This window comes from Simochromis diagramma, unplaced genomic scaffold (genome assembly GCF_900408965.1).
Source record: "Simochromis diagramma unplaced genomic scaffold, fSimDia1.1 OVJJ01000321.1, whole genome shotgun sequence".
NCBI lineage: Eukaryota > Metazoa > Chordata > Actinopteri > Cichliformes > Cichlidae > Simochromis > Simochromis diagramma.
Genome location: NW_024386772.1, coordinates 8866863 through 8890476, shown reverse-complemented (window position 1 = coordinate 8890476; position 23614 = coordinate 8866863). Strand labels below are relative to the sequence as shown.

The following is a 23614-nucleotide window of genomic DNA, read 5'->3' as shown; positions in this document are numbered from 1 at the left end:
TGTCATTGATCAAATGACATTTTTTTCGTGGTGCAACTTGAAAGGTCACGGCTGTTTCAACATGACCTTACGCCTAAACAAGAAAGAGGTTTGAATGGATGCCATCACTTTTTTAATCAGAACTGTCGACTAAACAATGTAACACACTCTGTGTATCATTTATCTTTATGGACAAAATAAAATTGACTGTGAAAAGCTACTTGTTTTAATTCTTTCATATACAGAATATTGGGTAGATTTTTTTACACTGGCTGAGCTTCCCTGAAAACGTATTTACTTTATGATTTCTCATTAACCATCAATCATTGCACTGCTGTGCAGACATCACTAAGTTGCTCAATAATAACACCGTTTGCTTCTACACATCAAAGCCCTGCCAACTAAACTTGGAAATGACTGCTTGGAATGACTGTTTTTTTTGGTTGATGTGGATCACGAATTGTAGCCTACAGACGATTTTACGACACAACCCGATAATAATGGGCTGTCACGGCTTGTAATTAGCGCTATTGCACATCGCTCTCTCTTTCTCCCATTGGCTCTCTCCCTTCTCTCGCTCTCTCCCCCAATTCACATGCTCATAGGGTCCTTTGCGTTGTCTTTCTCCCACTCTCTCTGTCTCTGACGGCTTTGTGGAGTGGAGCAGCCTCAGAGGTGTGTGACACCCTCCAGCGCAGCCAGGGGCACAGCTTCGGTGATGCTCCCCAACTATTTACTACTATAAGCGACCCTTTGGGTGTCTGAACTGCTTTTTCCACAACAATTGTTTTGCTGTTGTTGTTAAAGGAAAGAAAAAAGTACAGAGTGGCATATTGTTTTTACGCATGGAGGTTGGAATCAGCCTTTTCCCGATTACGCATGGCTGTATCTCATCTCCTTGGAAGATGCTTGCGAGTTTGTGAGAGCGCGCCAGGGCGTCAAGCAGGGCGGAATAAGTGAGCAATGATGCGGGGCACTGAGCTGCTGCTCGGTTACTTTCTGGTGAAAGTTATGGTGTGCGATGCGGAGGGCGAACCCGGTCAAACTATCGATGACTATATTATACCCGGATTTAACGACTCAATGGAGGCTGAGATTGGAGTCACGGAGACCCCACACGTGGAGGACAAGTGCCGTGGCTACTACGACGTGATGGGCCAGTGGGATCCGCCGTTCGTGTGCAGGACGGGCAGCTACCTGTACTGCTGCGGCACCTGTGGCTTCAGGTTCTGCTGCGCGTTTAAAAGCTCCCGACTGGACCAGACCACCTGTAAGAACTACGACACCCCACCGTGGATGATGACAGGGCGACCTCCGCCAAAAGTGGACGTAGCGCTCGAGTCCGCGAAGGATAAAACCAACCTCATTGTTTATGTCATATGCGGGGTCGTGGCCATTATGGCACTGATAGGGATTTTCACCAAGCTTGGTTTGGAAAAGACGCAGCGTCCACACAGAGAAAACATGTCAAGGTGAGGTACAAATGTAATAACTTTTGGTTCTGCTGGATTACAGTTTCTGACTTTTTTTTTTTTTTTTTTTTTTTTTAAATCTGTCTAAATATTTAAAAGCCCCCAAGTTAGACAAATTCCGTCAGCGTGGAAATAATGTTCCAACTTTAAAACAAAAACGAGTCAAAGCAACAGGTTGTTTTATTTTTATATGGACATTTTAACTATGACTGTGTTTAAATACACGCTAAATGAGTCTTATCAACCCGAGGTAGCGCACTGACTTTAGAAACATCTTCTTCATTCTTAAGTCTGTTAATGTTATAAAGCAGAATGGTCTTAGCTGAATGTTAGCTTTTTGGTCTTTATCTATAGCGAGATTGAAGATGGTAAATACAAAAAAAAAATGGATATAATCTATATTGGGTTTGGAAAACTAGGTCTCTGCCTATTTTCAGTACATTACAACTGAAACCAAGCCGGTGACCTATAATGGGACTTATGCCTTGCATCATTATTTGCTTGCAGTATTTACGGCTTTTCAATCAAATACAAACACATGCAGGGCTGATGCTCTATATATACTCACAGTGATTTTGCACTAAAGGAAGAACGACATTCTGAGAGACTTAAGGAGCAGTCCAGGATATCACCATCAGCGAACCGCTTGTGTCTGTTTACACCTATGTTTGTTGATGACTTTTCAACACAAATGTATCCCATTAAATCTATGTTTGGAGTTTTATTAGAAGTACACTCTTGACTTACAGCTATAAAGGTAATCTGTAAGCCTCAACTGAATCAATCCTTCTACCCAATTTGTAGAAATTTCCTTAAAGAGAACAATAGGAAAGAGGTGAGGTCATAGTAACCTTTACTAAATTCTGATTGAGAATGAGTCTAAGTGGATTTTACTGTAAGATTTAATACAATTCACAAATTTTTTTCATGCGTCATAGTTGCAAGAGGCAGACCACCCTAAAAACATAGTGACTCCATTTATGAGTATAGCTATTTAAAAGAAATTAGGAAAAAAAACCCTCAATGCCTCAATTAGTCAAATTCCATGCATGTGTAGAGCTCGTAAAATCTCAAGTATTTTTTTTTTTAACAACAACGTAATCTTCACTTTATCTCCCACTACAAGTGTGCTTGTGTATCTGTCTGCAAAGACCCTGTCCTCTGCCTGTATGTTTGACAGCTACAAAGGCAGCGCTAGTATTCTTTTCACTTTGTGAGTCTATGTGTGTATTCATGGCAAAACATGGTCCTGGAGACTGCAGCAGGAACTACCACAAGAGTTGTGAGAAGTGTGAGATGTGTGAGATGTGTTTGAGGACAGAATTGCTGATGTGAAAACATCACATCCATAAGGTTTAGAGGTTTGTAGTTAAAATCAAACTAGGTGTATAACGATTCTCCAAGCCAACAGCTGTAGAGAGTAAGGTGCATATAGTTTAATTTAATGGAGAGCAGCAGATATTTTCTGTTAAGACCTCCCTCACATCTATCAGTGCAGCATGTGTTTGTTTACAATAAAATGACACAAATAGTTCTGTTATTTTCAAGAATGAAAAAAAAAAATCAAGATAGAGAGAGAAGATCAAATCCCATCTCCTTTCTCACCTCTGCACAGCAGGGCGGTCACGCTGTGAAATGAGTGCGAATGTTACAGAAATAGTTAGATGCAACCCTCCCCAATACACTGCTGGAAAGGTGTGTGTGTGAAGATATTCGACCTTCTGACAAGCAGTGTTGACAACCTAACTCCGAGCCCTGATGACATCTGGTTTATGCCAAACAAGGACTAAGACTTAAAAGAGAAAAATTCTGCATGTGGGATGTAACGTGTGGAAGCTTTAAGGAGGCAAACATGGTCTAAAGATTTGCTTTCAAGATATGATCCAGTGTTTTAACTCTTCAAGAACTAAAAGTTGGAATGACTTAGCCTCAGTTATTTTTCAGTCTGTCTCTTGAGAGTAGTGTTGCAGATGTTTAGAAGAGCAACAATCGCTGGCTGTAATATTTCTTAAAACTGCAGAAACAAAGCCTGCGACCTTAGTACTGTGAATTGTCTCCTGAAAAGTTGATGAAAACCATCTTTGCAACTTTAACCCCAAGTCGATTTGGCTATGGATTATATAACATGTTAAACAGATCTTTACTTATATTTTATTTTTGCACGTATTTCATGTATGTGTTCATATTCACATTCTTCATCTTTTCAGAGCTCTTGCACATGTGATCCGCCATCCTGCCTCAGAACATACAGACGACGCTGGACTCGGTCAGCACTATGAAAACATACAAACCAGACTCACAGCTAACAGTTTCCGTAAGTAGCCGCATACATATCTACTTACATGCACATACATATCATAGGACCATACATATTTGGACAGAGACAATGTTTTTCTAATTTTGGTTCTGCACATTACCTCAGTGGATTTTAAATGAAACAACTCAGATGCAGTTGAAGGGCATTCTTTCAGTTTTATTTAGTGTATTGAACAAAAAGATGATATGAAATAAAAAATGTGAGGAACTAAAAGATTTTGAACACAATCCCTTCTTTTCAGGGGCTCCAAAGAAATTGGACAAATTGAATAACTGAAAATAAAATGTTCATTTCTAATACTTGGTTGAAAACCCTTTGTTGCCAATGACAGCCTGAAGTCTTGATCTCATGGCCCTGCCAGGCCTTTACTGTAGTGGCTTTCAGTTCCTCTTTGTTTGTGGGCTTTCTATCCAAAGTTTAGTCTTCAACAAGTGAAACGCATGCTCCATTGGGTTAAGATCAGGTGACTGACTTGAATATTCAAGAATATTCCACTTCTTTGCTTTAAAAAACTCCCGGGTTGCTTTGGCTGTATGTTTTGGGTCAGTCCATCTGTATTATGAAACGCCACCCAATCAATTTGACTGCATTTAGTTGGATTTGAGCAGACAGTATGTTTCTGAGCACCTCAGAATTCATTTGGCTGCTTCTGTCCTGTGTCACATCATCAATAAACACTAGTGTCCCAGTGCCACTGGCAGCCACGCACGCCCAAACCATCACACTGCCTCTGCCATATTTTACTGTTCCACACCTTCTCCATACTTTTTTCTTGCCATCCTTCTGGTAGAGGTTGATCTTGGTTTCTGAGAATGTTTTTCCAGAGCCGTGCTGGCTTTTTAATATATATATTTTTTAATTTTTTTTTTTTTTAGGAAAGTCCGATCTGGGTTTTCTATTCTTGAGGTTTATAAGTGGCTTCTACCTGACAGTGAATCCCCTGTATTTGCAGTTTTCTGTTCATGATAAACTTGGATATCGATATGCTTATCCTCTGGAGAATGTTGTTCTCTTGGTTGGCTGTTGTAAAGGAGTTTCTCTTCACAACAATCTACCATTGTTGTCTTCTGTGGACATCCAGGTCTTTTGCGTTTCTGAGTTCCCAAGTGCTCTCTTAGATTTGTCCACTCCTAATATAGTAGCAATTTGTCAGATGGGTTTTTTCTGTTTTCGCAGCTCAAGGATGGCTTGTCTCACTTTGCATGGAGAGCTCCTTTGACTGCATCTTGTCTGTTCACAGCAAAATTTTCCAAATGCAAGCACCACACCTCAAATCAACTCCAGGCTTTCTATCTGCTCAATTGATAATGACATAAAAAAGGAGTTGCCCACACCTGCCTATGAAATAGCCTTTGAGTCAATTGTCCAAGTACTTTGGTCCCTGTAAAAAGAGGGTGGCACAAGTTAAGGAGCTGAAACTCCTAAACCCTTCATCCAATTTCAAAAGCGGATACCTCCAAAGGAAAGCTAAGAGTCTACAAATTATGTACATGTCCATTATATACTATAATTGGAATATGTTTCAGTAAACAGTTAAAAAAAACTAAACTTGTGTCAGTGTCAGTATCTGAGCACACAGGATGGATGGGTAATATCTGTTAACTCATGTTGCCATCATAAGCTTTTAATTCTGGTAAATTCCCACTTTCAGCGACTCTAATTGCTTTGTACCACAAAGCTCACCCTCGAAGGTCTTAACTGTTTCAAATACAAATATGAAACTGTGAGCTTTGTATGTTTTTTGTTTTCTTTTTGGCCTAAATGTGCGGAACCGGAAGTATCGGAAGCAAGGGGGAAAAAAATCCCATATCCTCAAGCCTGGCGAACATATTAGTCATACCCTCATACTGACAACCTTGAGCTCTTCCGTTGCCAAAACATATTGTATGCCACGGCCATTATATTGCACCGTGATTCTTTCATTCGTCAGCACCAACGCCTACACACACCCACAAATGCACACAGACAGAAAGGAGTTCTTATTAATGCTAACCTGCTTACTGCCAACCTACTTTCTGCCTCAACAGCTACAGCCAGTAAAGGTCTCTTTGCACCCCCACGCCCCAACGAGATGGATAATTATGGCAAATGCCATTGTAATAAAAAAGGTTTTACAGACACAGTCAAACAGCACTCATTTTTGAAAAGCTGCTACAGCCAGACATCTGACTTTTAAAAAGTAAATTCCAAACTCTTAACTTAGGATAAACACTGACATGATACTGATTAGGTCCAATATTATACAGTATATACTGGGAAGTATGAGTTAGAGGTAAAAGAAATAACATGATTTAAGCTAGGTTCTGATTCAAATAAAGAATGAGGGATGCTCTGCCATTTTATGGTAAATGGTTCTCTTAATTAAAAAAAAAAAAAATTCAGGTGGAAATAAAAATCACCAGTTTGTTAATTTATCATTAATGAGGCCCAGACACTTGCACTTTCTCAGTAGAATTTACGGGCGCAGCAAGTGCACCCTTATTATTTTGCAAGGGTTTCTAATGAGTGAAAACATGAATTCTGTGATTAGAAAGAAAATCTTTTAGGTCTTAGCACCTACTTGTCAACTTTAAGATGTTGAGACATAAATCCAAGATGATCACAGATGAGTGATGAATAGTAATAAATGTTCTCATCCATGTTTAGATGACAAACAGAGAGAGGGTCTGGAGGACTTTACAAGCACGAGTTAAATCTCTTTAAATCTCTGTAAAGCCTCAACTACAAAATAAATGCCAGAAAATTCTCCTTTTTAAACTAGAGTGCTTACTGAACCTTATGAAAAAATATATAATATATTATGCTACATATGGCATTTTTGTGCAATTTATTGCTTTATAATGTGTTGTGCAATTTATTTCATTTTTTTGTGAAAAAAAAAATCACATTGTTGATTGTAGACATCGCAAAAACTTACACAAAAACTAATGTATCAAACATAATACACTTGGCATTACAGAGTTAAAATATAGTATAATAGCAGCAATCAGGTGTATTAAAAGGCTGAAGAAATGTTATGCAATCACACCTAACAATCATGCTAATTATGGCTAACACAAGACCGCTGTGCGTGATGTGTCACGTACAAGTGTATTTTTATACATCAGTGCATTCATACAATTTCAAGGCAGAAGGGGATTTTTGAAACTGAAGTGAGATGTCTGCATTCACAGGACAAATAACTAACCAAACAAACCAAACAAAACAAAGAAACAACAAAAGCGCTAATACGATTTGTGTTTATTCAGTTAATCTCTACTTTTTAACTATATTGAGGAGAAGACGGTTGCAGCTTTTATTTTGTGACCTTGCACATGCCATTTCAGAGCACAGCAGCTTAGAAATTTATGACAAGGACTCTGTGTAATTGAGGTGGCAACAGAAGAGTCATGATTGTTTTCTTGACAGCAAACCCTGGAAGGTTACATGAGGTGAGGTGGTATTTTTTGACACATGTACCCATCCTGTACAGCTGTGGTTTCTAGTGGCATGCCCAAGCCACTGTATTTTACAGATAGAGGTGTAAATCTCCGTAGGATACCCGTCTTTATCTGCTGCCTGTCAAAGATAATAGAAATCTGTTAAACTGGGCTATGAGCTCTTATTCTCCTTAAGACACCAGCAACACTGTCTTTATGACAAGGGCTTCTTTGGCTACCGGGACTATCATATCTTTGTCCTGCTGGACATCCGAGTACATGGGGGTAATTGTGAAGAGGGGCCTCTTTTTACTCCAGGCAGTCAGCCAGTGAGAACAAAGTCTCCACTCAGTGCCAACACTCCACTGGTGCATGACAGCCCATTTCCTCATTTTCAGATAGAAATGTATTTCAGCAGCATTACTTATGACAGCAGCTGAGAAACAGCTACCAAATGTAGAGTGTACCTATAGTTATATTTCCGCCTGCCACATGCTGTACTCTGAAACTCGTAGAGAAGGCTCAAAGAAGATGATTACTATGTGACTACATAGTGACCTGAAAAATTATTTGGATGGTGAGAGAAAGTTCAGTTGTGGATTCTCACTTATAGCTGACTGGCCAATACTCTGAGGAGCGTTGCCATTATGAGATTAATATGAGCTTAATATGATCTTAAAGTGCAGAATCTAAAGTACACATGATGGGGTAAACCATTATATTGTAATAACTGTTGAGGAATTATTTCTTTATTTGTAATAATTTATCATGAATCCTTTGCAGCCAGTGATTGCATAAAATCTGATGTTGTTTTCAAGGATTTTACTTTGGATTTCTCTGCAGACCATTAACAAATATTACATTTCCTGGCCTTGAATCTTTCAGGTTGCTTCTGCAGTATATTTTGGGTTCCTCATTCGTACTGTGACACACATTCCAGTCAACTTTACTGCATCCGGCAAAAATAATAGCTTTTCAGAGCATTTCCAAATTCATGGAGCTGCACCTGTCTTCCATCGCATCAGTAAACACCTGTGACTCACTGGCATAGGAAACTATACATAGCCATGCATCACGTAGTCCGTTTTCCATATTTTTCCCCTAGTTCCTGTACAGGTTGATCTTTGCTGCATCTGTCCTAAGAATGTTGCTTCAGAGTTTTGCAGATGTTTATGCACATTTTATTTACTAAGTTTAATCTGGATTTTCTTGAGAATTATGAAATGTTCTTGCAACGTGGGGTGAGTCCTCTGTATTGGCACTCATAAAGTCATCTCTTTATAGTAGAGTCAAATATAGTGAGTCTTGTTTGCTGTGTCTTTTCTTTACAATGGAAAGGATTCCACACTTACTTACTTACTTACGTACCAGTCTCTGTGTGAATCTCTTGTTTATGTTGCTGAGCTCAGTGTTTTCTTTTTAATAACAAATTATTACATTCAAATTGATTGTTGGAGATTTAATAAAAAATATAAGCGAGGAAGCATTGAAAAACACGAGCGGTTATAATTTGCAGTAAGCAAACTTTTTTTGTAAAAAGTTTGTTTTACAACTTTTATTGTAAAAAGAAATCTCTTTAAGATACAAAAGCCATTCCTAAATTAAATTAATGTTAGAACACACTTCAGTTTTAAAACATCACCAGTTTTCACAGGTACACTGGTGGATAGGATGTCCCAAGTATACTCTAGAACTTATCAGTCTCTGTGTGTATCCAGGCTGTCTTAATTGCTTTTGTCTTTTGATGTAATCCCAGACTGATTCCATGATGTTGAGCTCAGGCGTTGTGTGGGCCATACCATCTGCTGCAGCACTCCTTGTTCTTGTCGTCACTGAATATAGAGCTTCATAATTTTGGCTGTGGGTTTGTGGTTGGTGCTGTCTTGATGCAAAATGCAGTTGGGACCAATAAAATGTTTCTCTGATTACATAATATGATACCTAAACTTCCTCAACCTTTTGCACAGCACTATATGTACTTAAATGTTAAGAAAACTAACAAAAGTTAACTAACTTTTAACTTCACCATGTTTTCAATATCTGAGTTTGTACAAAGTTTTTTAATGCCTTTAGTTAAAAAAACAAAACAAAAAAAAACAATAAAGCTTTGTACACTAAGTAATCCTCACTTAATAATTATCAGACTAAACCATACTCGTTGGCCAATTTATTAGGTCAGTCTTCTTAGTATTGGACCCCCTTTGCCTTCAGAACTGCTTTATTCTTCTTGGCACATACTCAACAAGGTGCTGGAAACATTCCTCAGTGATTCTGGTCTATATTAACATGACGGCATCCCACAGTTGCTGCAAATTTGTCAGCTGCATATTTATGATGCAAATCTCCCACTCCATCATATCCCAAAGGTGCTCTTTTAAAGATCTGGTTAAGTACAGTAAACTCATTGTCATGCTCAATAAACCAGTTTGAGGTGATGTGAGCTTTGTAATATGAAGTATTATCCTGCTGGAACATGCATACACGGTGGTCATAAAGGGATTGGCACGGTCAGCAGCAATACTGAAATAGGCTGTGGCATTTACATGTTGTTCCGTTGGTACTAAGGGGCCAAAACTACACCAAGAAAATATGTCCTATACCATTACTCCACCAGCAGCAGACTGAACTATTGATATGAGGCATGGTGAATCAATGTTTGACTGGTAGTTACACTAAATTCTGATCCTGCCATTCAAATCTCACAATAGCAATCAAGATTCATCATATCAGGCAACATTTTCCCATCTTCTGTTGTTCAGTTTTGATGATCCTGTGTGAATTGTAGCCTCAGTTTCCTGTTCTTAACTGACCATTTCCAGTGTGGTTCTCTGCTGCTGCAGCTTATCCACTTCAATGTTCAACATTTGTGTTGTGCGGTCAGAAGTGCTCTTCTGCATCTTGGTTGTAATGATTGGTATGAGCTGCTGTTTGGAGGTCAGGTTGTACTCACAGTGTCTACATGCCTAAATGAAAACTGCTGCTCAAATTTGATCAAGTAATTTACACAAATGTTTAAATACATAAACTGAAATAAATATATAAATGTGTTTGGTAATTCAAATTTTCATAAATCTGGTAGAAACGTCAAGATATTCAATCAGAAAGAAATTAATATTTTCATTACCAACTTGAAAGTAGGGTGCCTGTAAATAAGAGCAAAACTTCTCCTTGTACCATTTATTCCGGGGCATACAGCTCCCAAAATACTCTCTTAAATCTTTTATGAGTTCCAGGGAGGTGTCTGTGTCTGGAGTGTTAACTCACTTATTTCCCGCATCAACCATTGAGTCTTTAACCTTACAACTCTTCAGAAGTGGCCTACTTTCCACCAGCAGCTGACACAGAAGCTGTGACTACAACAACAGTGCAAGCTCAAATGGCACTCAATCAGAGTAAAATATGCAATAAAGAGGAAGATAATCAATAGTACACACCAGTACATCAGTTTAATGATGCTGAGTTTGGAATCCTGAAAAAGACATCAGATGCTAAAAAAAAAATCAGCTCCCAGTTTGAATTTTAGTGTCCATTTTTCAAGAGGAAATTTGATTTACTCGAGACCTCCAGACAAGGAAAAGATCAAATGTTTATGACAAATGTTGAAATGACAGTTTTACCAAAGCATTCAGAGTATGGGAATTAAAATATTTACTCTCAGTGGTCTCTGCCTTTAAGCAGATACCTAGACTTTGACCTTGGCTGGAGTATCAGATAAACAGAAGTCAGGTGAAACAGCTCAAATGGTATCACTTACAAACTTGCCTGAGACTGTGGCCCAACAAATGAGGGCATGGACAGTTTTCCACAGATAATAGCTTATCCAAAAGAAAATTGCACTACATGGAACTATATTTAATTGAGGAATGTCATTTAACATGTATGTCAAAGAGTAAACTGATTGCTTTTATTAAAAGTAAAGTAACTTCTGGGTATGAAAGCAAAAGTTCTAATCCATGAGATTTAACAAGATCAGGCTGAATGAGAGCCTCTGTGGCTGGCCCACTTACAACAACTGTATGAAACTGAAACAGGTCAATAAGCTCAGAAAAAAAGTATGACAGCAATTTAAACCAGACAGATTTAATGTAGGGATTTGATTAAATGTATTAACGTTTTGACTATTTTTACCAGCAGTGACTATGTGGCTGGACTTTCTTCCACTGTTTCACTGTTTTCTCTTCATGACCAAACCAGGTCTTGGTGATGTTAAAGGTAGCAGGAAGCATGGCACAGTCCGTTTAAAGCGTTTATACTCCATCGATCCATAGAGGCCGAGAGAATATTTATTTGCATATATGGACAACTATGTATTATGAAGCATGTACATGAAGCATATGGACAGACAAAACAAGACACAAACTACAGGATGGCCATTATACTGTAGTTTTACTTTAACACCAGGGTCTCATGATGTAATAATACCTGCTAAGCCCATGAAAAAACATTTTTTTAAAAAGAACACCTTGGGGGAAAAATTTATTCCGGTTATTAAAACAACTTGAAACGGGACCATCTGGTGTTTTCAGTTTTCAAGGTAGGGGAGACAAATATAAATAAATACATAAATGCATACATACATAAATAATCTGCCTCATAGGATTTTAAGGTGCAAAAAACAAAGTCATGTCAGCTTGAAACAGGAACCCATCCATTCCTGCATCCATCTATCCATCCACCAGCTCCTCCCCAGGACCCTGAATTTGATAAGCAGAATTAATAGAGGAACATCCCATAAAAATAAAATAGGCTAGTTGTTAAGCTGGCCCGAGATAGTGAATAACTGAAACAGGACCAGGTTTCTGTCTTGTAGAACCTTTTCTTCCTCCCCTTATTTTACAGATGGTCAATATGGTTGTCTTCACTTGGACAATGGTATTTGAGACCTCGTGCTCTTTTGTGATGTGTTTGAGAGCCTGTCATTTGAGTCGTCACACAGAACAGTGGTTTCTTTTTTCTTTTACCAAGAAAAGATCATTTTAACGGCATCTACAATGTTGGCTGCCGACAGTTTCGCAGTCCTCCCTCCTACCTACATCCTCACCCTCACCACCAACACTGATGTTTTCCGTTTTCACGTCTTCAGGACCAGTCCATGATTGATCATGTTCCATTGTGTATTTCTATTCAGGGACAGTTTTACTGCACCAGCAGTGTGTTTGGAGTTATTGCCATGGTGAAAAGTGAAGAAACTGCATCAGATCTTTTCCAAATGGTAATATATGATGGATCAAAATCTGATGATAGTTTTCTGCGTTCATAATTCCAACATATCCCCAACAGCTAAACCTTGACAGAGCCTCCACCGCAGCTGCAGACGCTCACTGTTGTACGTCTCTCCTGACTTGTTTTGTACACTTTGAAAAAAACAAAGTCATGTCAGCTTGGAACAGGAACCCATATATCCATCCATAGGCTCTAGCCCTCCTATGACCCCAAATTTGAGAAGATTGGTACATTTGGATTCATCACTCTATTAGACTTGTCACCACTGATGTTTTGACCTCCACTTTTTCAGTTTCCTTAAAAATATTGAGGACATACTGTACAGGAAATTACTTGTTTCTTCCTTGCAACAGGCTGCTGATAAAAAAAGTGCCAAACGACTGAAAGAAAAGACCATTTAAAATTCTTTGCTAAGTTATCTGCTATGGACACATTCAATACCATGTCATCTCTTGACTTAGGTGTCTTTCTTATGCCTGAATGATTCATAAGTCAGTGTTAACTGGCTTCACTAACAGTAAAAACAGTGATTTGAAAATGAGCAGGTACAAGGACTGGACTGTCAACTCACATCTCTACTGAAGTCTCCTGCTCAGACCATGACCTTAAACCTCTAATTCATAGGTTGAGGGTCACATATTGATTTGTATTGATTTGTTTCCACTGACTTTATTGGACTCTTATGTCATGCTGTTATCCTGATGCTCATTTTGTTGAAAAATTTGACCACACTGACAAAGACAAAAACGGAAATATAACTGTTTCCTGTTTCAATTAGCTTTGCAAGTACAAAATATTGTTTTTTTGTTACCTTTTGCCTTTTTGAATATTTTTAGTTAACTAAAAACTTTTTTTTACAACTAGTTTTAATTTTTTTAGTTCTGTTTTAGTGAACTACTGTAAAATGTCCTTGATCACAGATGATCTTTAGTTTTTATTGAACTGAATAAGTTAAGTCCCAGGAAAGGAAAGCTTGATATAAAGATATTTTTATAATATAACGACCACTGTGGCACCACTAATCCTTTGCTATTTAAAATCCCCAAATCTGTTCGTACTAATTATACCCTCCCCTTGTCTATGGTGAAGTATCTGTTGCAGCTGTCCTCTGCATCATTTCATGAGACAGCATTGATAATTTGAGACTTTCTGAATTAATTAGCACAGTAATAAAGTTTCTTGCTGACCAGTGGGGAATAGGAGCCTAATTAACCCATTTTCTGTATTAATGATCTGTTTTTATGAGATGTATTCTAGACCAATGGGGCTAAAGGAATCATTGCATTTTAAACTTTGTAAACTTAAATAAATATAATAAACAAACATTTAATTAAAACTGTCCACAACATGTACAACCATAAGCATGTTGATATCTCTACTCAGATTCAACACAGCACACAGCGCAGTCCTCAAACAGCCGGCTGTGAATTGGTACGTTCTCCAATCTAGAGTAGGAGTAGACACTCTGAACATCTGTTTGCTCTGTCATGCCAGTAGGCAGGGGGCCAGTCTATCTGCTGTGCACCCCTTAATTTACCAGATGTCTACTATACGATTAGGATGGTTTTACAAAGAGCAGTTCAGCTCTACAGCTGGCTCCCCAAGAAAAGGCTACTTAAAGGAAAGTGACACTAGCAGGTCAAAGAAAACACTTCATGTTTTAGCCTATATGTTCACATCTGGACATCAAGTTGACTTGTTTTTTGGAAGTTTGACATAACTGAACATCACTAGCTGACTGAGACACGACTAAATAAGTGAATAAAATACAAAAATTTCATTCATTAAACCTGAAGCATAAACTTTGTGGACAGACTATACCACACTGCAAACCATAAAGCTCAAAAAAGCACTGCGGAAACATGATCAAGTACCTGTTAAAGTAGCCATGCCCCTAACTCTAGTATCAAAATCACCCCCTCTAGTGTTGTTATGAAGGAAGAAGCTATCCATGGAGACGTGTCTGTGAAGGTTCTCAGTCAACCAGGTCATTGTAGTCTAAGGGGCTTGGAAAGAAAAGCATCTGGACTTCTTTAAGTTTCCTTGAAGACGTTTGACCTCTCATCTGAGAAGCTTCTTCAGTTCTAAGAGCAACTGGTGGAGAGTCCCAGATTTTAAACTCTATGGGAGTGTCCCCTGTTGATTCTCTACCTAATCACACGAGCCATGGCGTGAAAACGGGTGTGGGTCACAATCAGCCAAGTTTTCAGGTGAAACCTGGCCCCACCCTATCATGTGATTTACTGAGGTCAAATGGCCCAGGATGTGAGTGGGCGTTAAGGCGTCTGGGAAGGGATCTCATAACTGGATTATAGATGGCCGACAGTTGGTGTTGTAAGCCACCGCCTCTGTTCAAAGATGGTCGCTCACAGTGGACATAGATGGCTTCTTTCACTCCTCTTTTGGGGCTCTCCACCTGTTGCTCTTAGAACTGAAGAAGCTTCTCGGATGAGAGGTGAAACGTCTTCAAGGAAACTCAAAGAAGTCCAGACACTTTTCTTTCTAAGCTCTTTCGACTATCCATAGAGACCAAAACAAAACACTTTTGGCTGTCTGTCTGTAAGGACTAATTTGCTATTTATTTAATAGCATGGCCACTAGAGGAATTGCAGTTTCTAGTACTAGTACACTTGAATTAAACATACTCTGAAAAAACCCAACATTTGTCATTTCTGTTTCATATTTATTTATGTCAAAATATGTCGAAATAGCTAATGCGTATAGCAAAAGCAAAGTTACTTATTATCAGTGATAAGATCAAACCTGCTACAGTAATGGCCAACAACTTCGCTCACTGCTGGTACACACTTCAATATCTCCTTTCTCGGTTATTATAACTCACATTTCACTAGCCCGTCTTCAGTTAGCACAGAACACAAAAGCTAAGCTGCTAATAAAAACTTAAAAACCTTCACATCACTCCTATTTCTGTTCCCCGTCACTGATTCTAAATTTCATTTGACGCCAATATTGAAATTTTATTATTTACATGTAAATTACATCCATGGCAAGGCATCTTATTTTCCCAGCAGTTGGTCCTCTGTAAACACCTGATCAGTGTCTTTTGACTGTTTCACACACACTTGTTTTAAATCCAAAGTCAACCATACTTTTGAGGTTGTAGCGCCTCAACTTTAGATCAGCCCCCCTCAGCTAATCAGCTCACCTGAATCAGTAGTTCGTTTCAAACGGCTGCAATGCGCTCACATAGATAGGCTTGTATTTCCTTAATCTGTTCCATTATTGCATTAATTTTTGCCTATAGCTCAGAGCAAATGCATGTATGGAAGAATGAAGAAATGGAAGGCCGCATGATCGACTGCATGCTTGTAGAAATGTACATTTTTTAACGTCTATTTCATCCATGAAACTGTGTGTTTTGAAAACTGCTACACTAATAAAGCTATTGTGTTATTATGACTCATTTTAAATTTGTTGACATCTTGCTTACAAATGCACTTAAAGAGGAAACTGTAATTCAGTTTCTGCATTAATAACTATTGATTGCCCTTCTTTAGAGAGCAACCAGATGAACAATGCAGCTCATGTACCAACTCTGGTAAGTCAGCCATATCCAGGTGTGGGACCAATAATCAGCCCATATGAGGACCCAAAGGATCTCAACAAGTACACCACACTCAAGGCTGTGGGTAAGAGGTTGTTTATCACAAACCAAAAAAAGCACTTGAAATTCATTGTTTGATTTTATTAGGTAGGATCTTACATCAGATATAAATGAAATTTGCATAATTAATGAGGATTTCCCTGGATCTATAATGAGTGTCAGGGTGAGTGAGCTGAAACAATCTGTCATATGAGTAACCATGAGGGCAAGTTCAGAAGTTAATGAGGCAAAGATTTTGGATGAAAATCTTCATTAAATATTCTTTGGCATTTCAATAAAATTGGTGTTAAAAGTTGCTCATATCAACAGACAGAAAGAGTAAGATGACATCTCTCTCTTTTTAGTTTAACATCAACAATTTATCTAATACATCTAGCTTTTCTTATTTGATTATTATCTACATGCCAAGGATACTACTTACATAATACAGCGGTAAAACTTTACAAGTGCTTTTTTGTTATTATAAAGGAGAATAGTTGGTTTGAATCTCTATCAAGTTTCTTGCTGTCAGAAATCCTTGTGATTTAATCCACCGTCCATCAATGCCAACAGCGAGGGGAACTGAAAGATTATTTATAGAAGCAAGTTTGTTGTTCTTCTCATGGGCTAATTTTGGAAAGTCTACAGCCAGTTCCTGGACAAGCAGCACTTTAAACAAGAAATTATAGAAGCTGTCAAAATAGTACTACTTAGAAACGTGGCTAAAAATATCTTTTTAAATATCTTTTGACATGCTTTTAATGTCAGGGTAAAGAAAATAAAATGACTTCTCAGTTCCACTTTAAGTAACAATATTGTAGTGGTATGTATTTAGCAAGTATCTTTTATTGTTCAATTGGTGTGTTCATATATCCTCAAGAGCAATAAACTCCAACTTCAAAACCTCAGTTTTGAAATGTATTGTTCCCACTGTATTATATTAACCTTATCAGTAATCTGAATGAACTATAGCTAACCAACTACTTATCACATTGATTACTGAAGGAAAAAATAATTCCAAACAAATAGTCCTAATTTGACCCGATCACATCCAAGTCTCTAGTGATGGTATTTGTAGATCTGTGCATAATGCTATTAACACAGAAGTGCAATGCTTTATTTAGATTCCATTGAAATCAATTGGCTCTGTTTGACGGACCTGAGCATGGGAGAGATGACAGCTATCAGCATGCGTGAAACGAGGTCCAATCACTGCTCGCAGTCTTTGTGATGGCACAAGCAGCTGATGCTTCTTCGCCGCTAATCCACTGAAGTGCCGTCAAACTAACTTATCATTAGGGAGCAAATCTTAGCAAATGAGAGCAGGAACAGGAGACAATCAAGAGCAATCAAAACAAAAATGAATGAGGGGATGGTGATGTGATGCATCTTGTGTGCACACAAGAGGCTCTGTGGTCCGAATATATGAGCTATACCAACAATGATTTGTGTTTCACTGGTGCAAGGATATGCTTGTGTGTGTGTCTGTGCCAATTACAGCATCACTTTTGCCAAATCAAAGATTTCTTTCTGTATATATTTCTTGTTTTAGTAAAGAATGTCTAATATATGATGATGACACAAACGCACACACTTTTTGCTACAATAAACCTCTTGTTTATTTTTGTGTTTATTAGCGGAGAAAGCTAATGACAGCTTTCACAACAACCGTCGACAAGTGATTGAGATGACGGCCAAAGGTAGCCTTCCAATGGAAGGTGTGGATATGGAGCCAGAGCCGAGCAATCCTTACAGCCCTCCCAGACAGCTGTCAAAGCAGAATGGACACAAGTATAAAAGCTCCAAGAGCCACAGCTCCCAGTCACTGTACTACAGCGCCAGCAGTGCTCCCAGTCCAGGCGTGCTAAGATCCTGGGAAAGCAAGGACACACTGGGACTCCGACAGAGCTATGGCCCAAAGAAACTCTGCATCACAGAAAAGGAGCTGGACACCATTCGCTACATGCCTCCACAACCATACTATGTCACTAACAGCAAGACAGAAGTGACAGTATGAACGACTGCCTAATCGTCAGGCTTATAATGAGTCTGCAGACTCCAGATGTAGTTACAGGAAAGCAGTGTGAACTGTAGTATGTGGCTCTGTCTTTGTAATGGATAACATTTATGACACTGTCACGAGGTGAAGTGTACTTTGACAGGACTCTGTATCTAACACCGTGCCTCAGATGGGCACTGTAATGAATATTTTGTGTTTAATATTCACATAATCAAACTGCTAAAGTTACATAACTTATAGTACAGTGATGAGATGTGACACATTAAGTACTATCGCCAATATCTACTGAAAGGACCTTAAAATAAAAGCGTATTATGTAACTTCTATTAAGAAAAAAAAAAAAAGAGGTTTATGTTTATCTAATCAGAGTGGAATAGCCTGTGGTTGGTGGGATCTTTATGAAATGCTTCACTAGATAATGAATAGTGTTTAAAAATGTTGGGAACTGTTCATGTGTTAAGAGTACGGATTAATATCCAGTGGCAGTTGGACCAATTGCAGGGACCAGGGTTTGTATTTTCAGTCTATACTAATCTGTACCATACTCTGAATATGAGATAATCTAAAACCTCACATGAGACTAAATATCTCTAAAGTCCAACTTAAGGACTTATTCACACAGGCACAGAAACCCTGGCAGCTGGAGGGTGCCAGAGAAAACTGTGTATTCCCCAACCAGCTGTTGACCGGTGAAATTGGTCGCAAAAAAGGATGCTGCTCTGGACACCTCTCTGCGAATGCTTTGACCTCTAGCCGATTGTTGCAGTTACCCGTATTTTGCATGAAATACACCGACTTGTCTGGAAACGATTACTATACTTTGAGCTGTAGTGAAATTTGAAAATGTCTGAAACTGGAAACGGATGATAATAACCTTCAAAGTTGAACCTTACTGCTGCAAAAAAAAGGTGTTTCAAGAGGTGCAACTTTTACTTTAAATGCAAAGGGTCTCCATTTAAAATTTGCATTGCTCTTTTCACAGTTTCACAGACAAGCCAGCATCTTCCGTGCAAACTACAGGTTTTTAGTGCCAAATCAAAAACTTCTTTGTGGCAAATTCTACACTCGCAACAGCTAGCAACCTCTAGCAGCTTCATTTCCTCATCGCAAAATACAAACTTTTCCCTAGTAGCCAGGTGATCACTGTCTGACCTCAAGGCTTACATGAAAGAGGCTTTAGCAATTAATTTTATAGTGACTGCCAGCAACCGCTCACCAACCAGCTGGAGAACTTTTTTCCTAGCAAACGGTGGGAGCCCTTTGGGACTGGGGCAAGATAATAGCTGTACTTATTTAAAAGGAAAAACAATCAGAAACAAGAGCACTCAGAGAGCGTAACTCCAGCTTGATCTGATTTTCACCAAAATTAAATTAGCTTGAGCTATTATTGGTATCTGCTATCAAACACCATTTGAACATGATATCTTGAAAATTGTGGATGCCAGACTGCCAAACATACCTTACATACTCCATCCCTCCACGGGGAGAATCAATCTGTTTCCAAAATCCCGTCCATTTTCAAAAGCTGTGTTTGTTGATAAAGCATAGATGAATCAGTTTGTAAAAGTGTTGATGTTTACTTAAATGACTTAAGACTCATTTAAATTTGATGTAGTTTCCCTTTTTAAAGTTGTGGTTGTCTTACTTTGAAAGAAAACCATGTCAGTACTGACGTACAACTTGGAGAAACATTCAGTAGCTGTGGCGTAATCAAACCAGTGTTGTCATGGTGTAATAGACCCTCATGCGGTATCAGTATGTGTGATTATCCTAGAAAATCTTGTACTTGAAAACCCAGCATTAGAGCGGAAACTGGTTTTATTCTTAGTAATGTATTATGCTCCCAACAAAAGTAATTTAAATGTTTGCATTATAGTTGAACCTTTTGGGTTTTTTAACATGTTTTTTGTGACTTAAATCCCAATTTTGACATTTAAAGAATGTACGTGGTATGGATAGTCTAAATACAAGTGATATTAGTTGACTGTTAGAGGCCAATAATAAATCAGAATGAATGTAAAATTCTTGTGAAGCAATGTAAGTGGGTGTTCAAAGGTGTTTTTGAACTACAATGAAATATTCCAAGTCAGGTCTGAATCAATAGGAACATTTTTGCCATACACTGAATTTTTTTTTCTTTACCGTACATGGCAAAAGGTTTTTAATAAACAGGGTTTTCAGGTGCCGTTGATCATTTGTTAAACTGAATTCACAGCCAAGCAATACAAAAGGACATTCACGCCTGCCTCCATGCAAGTCTTACTCATGCATTTGACTATTTGAGGTAGCTGAGGACAGGGATGTTCTCAGAGCTGCCACACAAGTGGGAAGTGGGAACTGCTAGTGTAAAGATATATTTATGTCTTCTCGAGTCCACATCTTACCAAACAAAAAATATAACAAGGCCAGAAAATATGCATATTGTTGTGTTTTGGTAGTTGTTCGTATTGTCACACACTTCCAATCAAACTTTATGCACTATTTTCCAATACGCATATCTAGTGGGCTGAACTAGCTTATCATGTCACCTAATTAATCAACTGTGTCAGCAATCACCTGATCTGATAATCACAGTATTCAAAGGTCAGTTGAGATTTTTAATCAATACTGAGTAGTCACAATCTTTGACTATTCTTGTTTCGTGAATGTTTTATTACCTCGTCAATACTGTTTAAATCACTTAATGTATATTTAACTACAGCACATCGCATTTAATCATGAAGCTCTACTGTTATACTGCCAGTTAAAGCATAATGTGACCAATACACATCTGGACTGCAACATTGGTAAAGATTAAAAGAACGCTCCTATGAACAGTGTTGTTCACAATGATAACTGCAATTTGTTTGATCGCTGTTTTTTCATTATCATAAGATGCATTTGAGTACCTATTTTATCCTTTATCTGTCATGTGTTATGTACAGTACAGGGTTACTTTGTTTTTAAAAAATGAACTTTTTCTTGAAGTGGTTAACATGTACTGGGAAGTTTCTGAGCAACTCATTGAATGTTTTCCATATGTTATTTTTGTGTTGTGAACTGCAGTTCCCATGTTGTTGGTGCCCTGCAAAACCTTGAATCCAGTAATGTTTCACTGTGGTTCAAGGTTCATGACAGTGTCCTTGTATGTGCAACTGCTCTAATGTTCATACAAGATTTCTACAAGACAGCACAGGCACACATGTACAATAATCACCTGTAGTTAGGCCTAAGTCACACACGCCTGGAGACCTGTCAGTGACCACCTGACAACCTGCTGTTACTGAAGAAAAATATTTATTCCCCGACCATTTGGTGAGTGGTTGTTGGATGTTTCTGACGGTCACTAGGTGAAATTGGTTACAAAGACTGCCTTGTCTGCAAATATTTGCCAACTACTCAAAAAACTGTATGAAACTTGAAAAAGTGCAGAGCAAATTAAAAACTGAAACTGAGTACTTTGCCTTCAAAATAAAAGTTGTACCGGTTTTAGCCAATAGTCACAACTTTTACTCACTGAAAGTGAACAATTGGCAGACATTTGTAGATAAGTTGACATCTTCCTCCCACACTATGAGTGACCGCGGCAAACTGCTAGCAACCAAAAGCGACTCTCAACGACCTCCAGTGAGCGCTATCCTTCCTATCAATGGAAGGTTGCCAGAGGGTCATTGACTGGACTCTAGGCCTGTTTGACTGGGGCTTTAATAGACTTCACTAACATTCCAGGAACAAATGTAATAAAATTTACACATTAAACATTTTATAACTTGTTTTCTCATTGACTTTTTCTTTTGCAATAGGAAGACAGTCACCTGACATATGGTAGGGCCTACTGTGGCAGCACTAAAAGTGACGAGCACATAATCACAGAAACATTTCTAGAGCCCTCAGTTGACAGTAGCAGTTTTGGTGCTTTAAAAACACGCACACACTGTCACACATTGTGTCTTTTTGTTCCTAATTTATACTTGTCCCCTCACTACACACGCACACACACACACACACACACATGCACGCACCCCTCTCAATCACCACACCAGATGGTATCATAACACAGAAGAACCTTTGAGCTATGTCAAAAGACCACTTTGATATCACACATTGCAGTTTTTGGGACCTTCTGTTAAAAATGCGCTCCAGCTGTACAGAAGTGAAGTGTGATTATAGTGTCAACATTAAAGTAATGTTTCATTTAAACTCTGCCTTGTGCTTACACATTCTTAAAACCTAGATGATTTGCTACTTTTGCTCCCAGTGAAACTGTATCTCTCAATCCATTAAGACATAATGCTGACATTGGATCCCTATGAGTTTGAAGGCATTTTTGAGACTCAAAATGTGGTTTTAGTGTCAGGGTTACAATTAGGTTATGATTAGATTTAGGCTGAGGTTTAGGATTAGGCATTCATTTTCTATGGTTATGGTTAGGTTAAGCTGCTAGGGAAAGCATTATGTCAATGAGATGTCCTCACTAAGATATGAAAATATGTGTGTGTATATTAACTAAATAATATCAATAATATCAATCTGCTACAAGTAAACTCATTTACACCACACAATTTCTACACTCTGTGCAAATAAATTTCTTTAACTGTGGCCTTTCCTGCGCTCATGTGACACACTCATGCTCATCTTTCAAAACCTGGATAAGTAAAGGAGGTGAATCAATTCAGCAAAGAACTAAGGCCCAGGGCGTTACGTTTAACTCCACAGAGAGCCCGGGGTTTGTTGATAAGAGCACTGCATGATAGCATAAAAGGACAGAACAACTTAACAGAGAAAATATTTTTTTGTTTTTTCCCCTCTTATGTGTTTGGTAATAACTTTGCATTTAAATAAAAAAAAAAACATACGTCTTTGGAAAAACATCTCCAAAACACACCAAAGTACCCAAACTATAGAGGGCTGATTGGGGACATATCCTTATACACACTTACACCTCTTAATCTTTGACTTCAGGTTTTTCCAGTCCCATTGTCATATATTTGATGATCAACTGTAAATGGTATTAATGCAAAGTGGAAGTGTTTAGGAACCACAGCAGCTCAACCAGAGTTGGGGTTGTAGAGTGTGGAGGCACACATTGTGTAAAAGTCACCAACGTTCTGCTGACTCAATAGCGGCAGAGCTCTAAACCTCCTCTGGCATTAACTTCAGCATAAAAACTGGGCTGGGAGTTTCACGGCATGGGTTTACAACGCAGAGCAACTCTAGGAGGAGAAGGTGGCCCCTCCTGGATTATAAGTGCCCCAGCATTTTAGTCCACAAAGTAAATCATTTTGCTGTTCACTCTTCTTTTCACTTAATTCAATCCATCCTGCACATGTTACTGTTTACAGTTTGCCTTTCTATCAAAACTTGAGTGTTAACAAGCCTCTGGGAGCTCTGTCATTTACTTGAAAATGCCAGGAGACATTTGTTAATTAGCAAATCATGTTTCCTTCCACCAATGTGATTCCCTCTGGAAATTAAATCAGCACAATAACCTAATTCAGTCAGATAAAAGGGCACAGCTATGGTGAGAAAAAACTTCAGCAATGACATAAAAAGAAAAAAAACTGCATGCTTTTTCAAACATGAAATAATGCAACAACAGTC

At 38.4% G+C, this 23614-nt stretch overlaps 1 protein-coding gene across 1 annotated transcript; it reads left to right on the top strand.

Moving 5' to 3' along the window:
* The first annotated feature begins 578 nt into the window (after positions 1-578).
* Positions 579-18735, top strand: shisa9b (shisa family member 9b). The gene is made up of 4 exons (XM_040046917.1): positions 579-1451; positions 3659-3765; positions 15929-16060; positions 17652-18735. The coding sequence occupies exons 1-4, from the start codon at positions 943-945 to the stop codon at positions 18029-18031; spliced, it is 1128 nt and encodes a 375-aa protein (XP_039902851.1). The 5' UTR covers positions 579-942; the 3' UTR covers positions 18032-18735.
* Positions 18736-23614: the final 4879 nt, after the last annotated feature.